Source organism: Colobus angolensis, unplaced genomic scaffold, assembly GCF_000951035.1.
Source record: "Colobus angolensis palliatus isolate OR3802 unplaced genomic scaffold, Cang.pa_1.0 Scaffold155, whole genome shotgun sequence".
Classification (NCBI taxonomy): domain Eukaryota; kingdom Metazoa; phylum Chordata; class Mammalia; order Primates; family Cercopithecidae; genus Colobus; species Colobus angolensis.
Genome location: NW_012114655.1, coordinates 3652738 through 3659324, shown reverse-complemented (window position 1 = coordinate 3659324; position 6587 = coordinate 3652738). Strand labels below are relative to the sequence as shown.

The 6587-nt window shown below is 36.6% G+C and overlaps 1 protein-coding gene across 1 annotated transcript in view; it reads right to left on the bottom strand.

The window, feature by feature from the left end:
• Positions 1 to 6587, bottom strand: part of ANKRD62 (ankyrin repeat domain 62) — a 50167-nt gene that overhangs the window by 9377 nt on the left and 34203 nt on the right. The window contains 2 exon segments of the mRNA XM_011936659.1: positions 5129 to 5270; positions 5539 to 5572. Coding sequence (XP_011792049.1) covers positions 5129 to 5270; positions 5539 to 5572 — 176 coding nt within the window.

Genomic DNA, 6587 nt, shown 5'->3' with positions numbered 1-6587 from the left:
AAAAAAAAAAAAAAAAAAAAAAAGAAAATGGAAATAAATAAATTAATTAAAAAATAAAATAAAATGAGAGAATTAAACCCAAAGCAAGCAGAGGGATAAAAAACAAAACCATCTGCTGTGGTCTGAATGTTTGTGTTCCCAAAAGTTTATCTGCTGAAATCTAATCACAAGGGCGGATTTTTTGAGGTAGTCAAATCATGAGACCCAAGCCCTCATGAATGGGATTAGTGTTCTTACACAACACACCCCAGAGAGCTCCTCCGCCCCTTCTGCCATGTGAGGACACAGAGAAAAAGAACACATCTATGATCCAGGAAGGTTCCTTACCACACAGCAAATTTGACAGCACTTTGACCTTGGACTCTGCAGACTCCAGAACTGTAAGAAATCATTTTCTGTTTATAAGCAACACAGTCTATGGTACTCCGTTATACTATTGGTTTCAGGAAAAAAAGGAAGATCAGCAACACCGAACACTTTGGGAGACTGATAAATGTGAGAAATGTCTATTTACCCTGGCTGATCAGGAAGAAGAGAAGTTACAAATTACTAATTTCAGAAATGAGTAATGTCACATGATTACAGACTGTACAGATACAAAAAAAGAAAACAAGGTGACATTATAATTTTTATGTGTAAACATGACCAAACAGATAAAATTAACAAATTCCTTAAAAGGGAAAATTACTAAATCTCAACCAAGAAGCAATAAATAACCTGAATTGACCTAAATGTAAAAAAATAAACTTCATAGCTGAGGACCATCCTACCAAAAGAAATTCAAACTCAGTTAGCTATGGCAGTGAACTCCACTAAACATTTTCATAAGAAATAATACAATTCAATACTAACTCTCCAAAAAGAAACAAAAAAGAGTATACCCCAACTTCTTCAATGTTAGCATTATCCTGAACCAAAACCAGACAATGATATTACCAATTAAAAAAAAAAACTCCCTCATGGGCATGAATGTAAAAACTGAATCAATTTGTGAAACAACCAAGACATCCTCCAGTAGGTGAAAGAATAAACTGTGGTTAAACAGCCAAACAATGGAATATTATTCCATGCTAAAAAGATATGACAAATCAAACCCTGAAAATACATGAAGGAACCATACATGCATATTACCAAGTCAAACAAGTCAACCTAAAAACACTACTTTTTTTTTTTTTTCATTTTGAGGAGTGCAATGACATAAGCTTGGCTCACTGCAACCTCTGCCTCCCAGCTTCAAGCAATTCTCCTGCTTCAGCCTCCTGAGTAGCTGGGATTACAGGCGCCTGCCACCACACCTGGCTAATTTTTATATTTTTAGTAGAGACAGGGTTTTGCCATGTTGGCCAGGCTGGTCTTGAACTCCTGACCTCAGGTAATCCACCCATCTTGGCATCGCAAAAGTGCTGGGATTACAGGCGTGAGCCACCGTGCCCGGCCTTAAAATGTTACTTTCTGTATGATTCCAACTATATGACTTTCTGGAAAATGTAAAACTATGGATACCGTAAAAAGATCAGGGGCTGCCAGAGGATGAGGGACACCAGGAAAGGATACAGAGTCAGAGTACTGAGGATTTTTAGGGAGGTGAAAATAACGTATATGACACGCATTCATGTCAGTGTACCTTGGGACTAAACCCATACGATGTATAGCACCAGCGTGCAATGCACACTACGGGCTGCAGGTGATTCTGATGTGCCCATGTAGGCTCATCCATTATAGCAACTGTACCACTATGGAAGGGTTACTGATACGGAGGGAGGCTACATATGTGTGCAGGTAGAAGGTATTCGAAAAGTCTCTGTACCTTCCTCTCAATTTCGCTGTGAACATAAAACTGGTCTAATAAATAAACTCTTTATAATAAACCAATAAACACTTTATCATAACTTCTTTAGAAAATGGAATCCAACAGTATAATAAAAGGACAATACATCATAAACAAATGGGTTTTTTTCCCAGGACTGCAGGGTCGGCTTAACATTCAAACATCGTTGTTATCTGCCAGATGAACAACGGAAAACAGTAGATCCATAGAATCATCTCAACAGATAGAGGCATTTGATACAATTCAACACTCATTCCTGATTCTGTAACAATGAAAAAGTCTCAGCAAAGTAAGAATCCAGGGACCTTCCTCAGCAAGATAAAGAGCATCTATGATGAACCTACAGCTAACATGTATCATGGTGAAAAACTGAGTATCTTCCCCAGAAGATGAACAACAACACAGGAATGTCTGCTTTCACTGCTTTTATGCAGCATTGTTCTGAAGACTGGAGCCAGCGCAGTCAGGCAAGAAAAAGAAATAAAAGTCATCCCAGTTGAAAAAATAAATAAAACTGACTTTATACACAACCATGACCACACAATAGGTTTGAGTAAACTCTAACCTGTGGGCCCGCTTCTTGTCTTCGTCAATGAGCACAGCTGTGTTCATTAACATACAGGTTGTCTATGGCTGCTCTCATATTACAATGGCAGAGTCTATCAGCTACAAGAGAAACCCCTTTTGCCACAAGTCTTTAATAAGAGGGTACTTTGAGAAAGAAAAGGTTTCACAATCTTTGGTCTATGTAGAAAATCTGATCAAATCTACCCAGAATGTACCAGAATAAGTGAGTTCAGCAAGATTGGACTATACAAAATCAACATACAAAAACCAACTGTATTTCTGCATACTAGTGATAGAGTAAAATTTTTAAAATATCATTTATGACTATATCAAAAACTGAAATAAACAGCTGATAAAACATAAGACCTATATACTAAAAACTACAAAATATTACTGAGAAAATTAAATATAACCTATATAAATGGAGACATACACTTTCTTCAGGAGTAGGAAGATTCATTATAGTTAAGATGTCCATTCTCCATAAACTATAAATACAACACAATCCCAACCTAATCAATCCCAAGCCAGCCGACTTTTTTTTTAAATTGACAAATCGATGTGGAAATGCAAAGGATCTAGTAGAGCCAAAACAGAACCAATAACAAAATCTGAAAAGTGATTTTCAGAATTATTATAAATCAATAGTAATCAAAACAATGTGCCACTGGTACAGGATGAGTATCCCTTATTAAAAATGCTTGGGACCAGAAGTATTGCAGATTTTGGATTTTGGAATATTTGCATATACATAATGAGATCTCTAGGACATAGGACCCAGGTCTAAACACAAAATACACTTATTTTTCATATACACCTCATACACAAAGCCTGAAGGTAATCTTACTTTATTTTATTATTCTAATTTTTGAGACAGTCTTGCTGTGTCATCGAGGCCAGAGTGCAGTGGTGAGATCATGGCTCATTGCAACCTCTGCCTCCCAAGTTGAAGCAATTTCTTGCCTCAGCCACCTGAGTAGCTGGGAATACAGTGTGCATCACCATGCTCAACTAATTTTTGTATTTTTAGTAGAGATGGGGTTTTGCCATGTTGGCCAGGACGATCTTGAACTCCTGACCAAAAGTGATCCTCCTGCCTCAGCCTCCCAAAGTTCTGGGATTACAGGCATTAGCCACCACGCCTGGCCTCTGAAAGTAATTTTAAATATTTTCTAATTTTTGAATGAAACAAAGTTTGTGCACATGAGCTTATCAGGCTGACAATGAAAACATTGTGGATTTTACAGCATTTCAGATTTGGGATTTTGAATTAGGGATGCTCAACCTATATAAAGAAAGTCAAATACAGACAGTCCCCAACTTCAGGTGGTTTAACTTATTAATTTTACAATGGGTTTAATGAAATATTACTTAGCTTTTGACTGAAAGGGTGGATTTATCAGGAAGTAACCCTACCATAATTTGAGGAGCACTGAATTAATAGAATTCAATAGAAAGTCCACAAATAGATGACATATAGGCAACCAGTTTATTTCTGACAAAGGCAGGCAGGATGGCAATGCGGTAGAGAAAGGATAGCCATTTCCACATATAGTGCTCAAACTGGCTGTTCAGATCCAAAAAGTTAACTTGAATCTATACCTCATTCTATATACAAAAATAAACTCAAAATGAAACATGCATTTAAATGTAAGACCCAGAACTATAAGACCTCTAGAATGATGCACAGAATAAAATTTTTGAGAAAATTACTTGTGCTAGGCAAAGTTTTCTTAGATACGACATAAAATGCAAACTCTGTAACTAAACAAGTTCTTCAAAATTTAAAACTCTTCAAAAGACACTATTAATAAAGTCAACCTACAGACTGGAAAAAATGTTCTTGTAAAGTAATAGTATCCAGAACTATTAAAATTCAACAAGCAAGAAAACATCAATCTAATTTTGTAAATGGAAAAAGATGTGAAAACATAGTTCACCAAAGAGGATACACAGACGGCAAATAAAACCATAGAAAGATGTTTAACATGTTTAGTCATTAGGATCATGCACAGTAACCACATCCATGAGAATGGCTACAAATAAATACTGCAGTACTTAGTGTAACAATGCAGCAACTGCATCTGTCCTATTCAGCTGATGACAATAGAAAATGGTACACATCTTTTGGAAAACAATTTAGCAGTTTTTCTAAAAAGGGAACATAAGGCAGCAAAGGACACTTTTGTGGGTGATGGATATGATAACTGTGTTGATTATGGTGACAGTTTCACAGGTGTATACACCTGTCAAAACTTACTAAATTGTACATCTTACATATGTGCACTTTAACATATATCAACTATATTTCACTAAAGCTAAGGATTGTAGGAGCAAACACCTGGGCACTGGCTGTGACACAGAGAGAAACAAGGGTATGAAACGAAGTAGTATAAAGCTAGAGCATTGTCATCTTTACTTTATAGCAATGACGAGTTGCAGCTGGGTGTTAAGCAAGCAGGTAACGTGATCAGATGTGAATTTTAAAAATGTATATAATTATGGTTGCAGAATAGACCATGGTTTTGGAAGGTGGGGAAGTAGGGAAAACAGTTATAAGGTTATTGCAGTATTCAAGGTATGAGATAATGACAACCTGACCCTGGGTAAAGGCAGATTTCTGAGATGAACATCCCTGTAACACATCAGTGATCTATGGTACGGTGCTAAGCAATGTGTGCATACATTACTACAGGATAGGGAAAAAGCCTTGTATTTATGCATTGGTCCTACCTTTATGCTCCATTCCATGTTGTTCAATGAATAACATAAAGTTTTTATCATTGGAATAAGGCAAGTCATCATCCTCTGAGGATGTTTCAGGTGACCAAATCATGTCATTGAGGTCATCCTTGGAACACAGATCTCTTTTAACCTATAATAAATAACACTGTTTCAAAATGTCTATCAAACATTTATGGCAAATACTAAATGTACACCAGTGGGAACTATTCATCTTTTTCTATGAGCAAAACCAAAGTACTTCTTAAAATAACTGACTTTGGTTAAAAGGGTACCTTTATGAATGGTTCTGCTGTTGCTTTTTGAAAGCCAATGTCTTTACAACAAAGGATTTTCTGTTTTTAAGTGAACTTTAATAAGGGATTTTCAACAACATCCTTGACAATTTACTTTTACAATACCTTGTTCTTTTCATTAGAGGTTTTCCTTGCAAGCCTAAAAAAAAAAAAAACCAAAAAATTCCAATCAGGCAAATAGTAAATATGTAAAATATGAAGAATATCTATAACTACTTCTTAAATAAAACCTCTGTATTTGTAATTTCTCTCTCCTATTCATAAAGTTTACAGGAAATTTTTCACAGGTGACATAAAATACAATTATTTTCTACAAGGGGATAAAACTATAAATGGAAAGGGTAGCATTATAGGACAAATAAAATATATTACTACTAATATAAAAAAATTAAGTTTAGATCAAGTTTTCTGACAGCCAAAGAAAAAGAAGAAACATGTTACTTGTATTACTTCATAGAAAAAATATATATAACACACTAGTTTTTTCTCTTGTTGCCCCCCCCATTTATTTATTTATTTATTTTTGAGATGGAGTCTCGCTCTGTCGCCCAGGCCAGTGTACAATGGCGCGATCTCGGCTCACTGCAACCTCCACCCCCAGGGTTTTAGTGATTCTCCTGCCTCAGCCTCCTGAGTAGCTGGAATTACAGGCGCCTGCCGCCACGCCCAGTTTATGTATTTATTTATTGTTTGTATTTTTAGTAGAGACGGGGTTTCACCACGTTGGCTTGGCTAGTCTTGAAATCCTGACCTAAGGTGATCCACCTGCCTTGGCTTCCCAAAGTGCTAGGATTACAGGCGTGAGCCACTGTGCCAGGCTGTGTTGCCCTTTCATATACAAACAAGCTTTAATTGGTACTAAGACTTATGTGATAAATATTAATTATGTAACAGACACCCTTATTTAAATGATGACATTGGTGAGCTTTTCAGCACATACTGTGCAGGTACTGTTATTCTAAACACTGTACAAGTGTTTAAGTGTCTTGAATCCTCCCAACAATTCTGTGTAGTAGGTAACTTACTAGGCATTTAATACAGGAAGAAAATAGGCAAGTAAAGGCCGGGCACGGTGGCTCAAGCCTGTAATCCCAGCACTTTGGGAGGCCGAGACGGGTGGATCACGAGGTCAGGAGATCGAGACCATCCTGGCT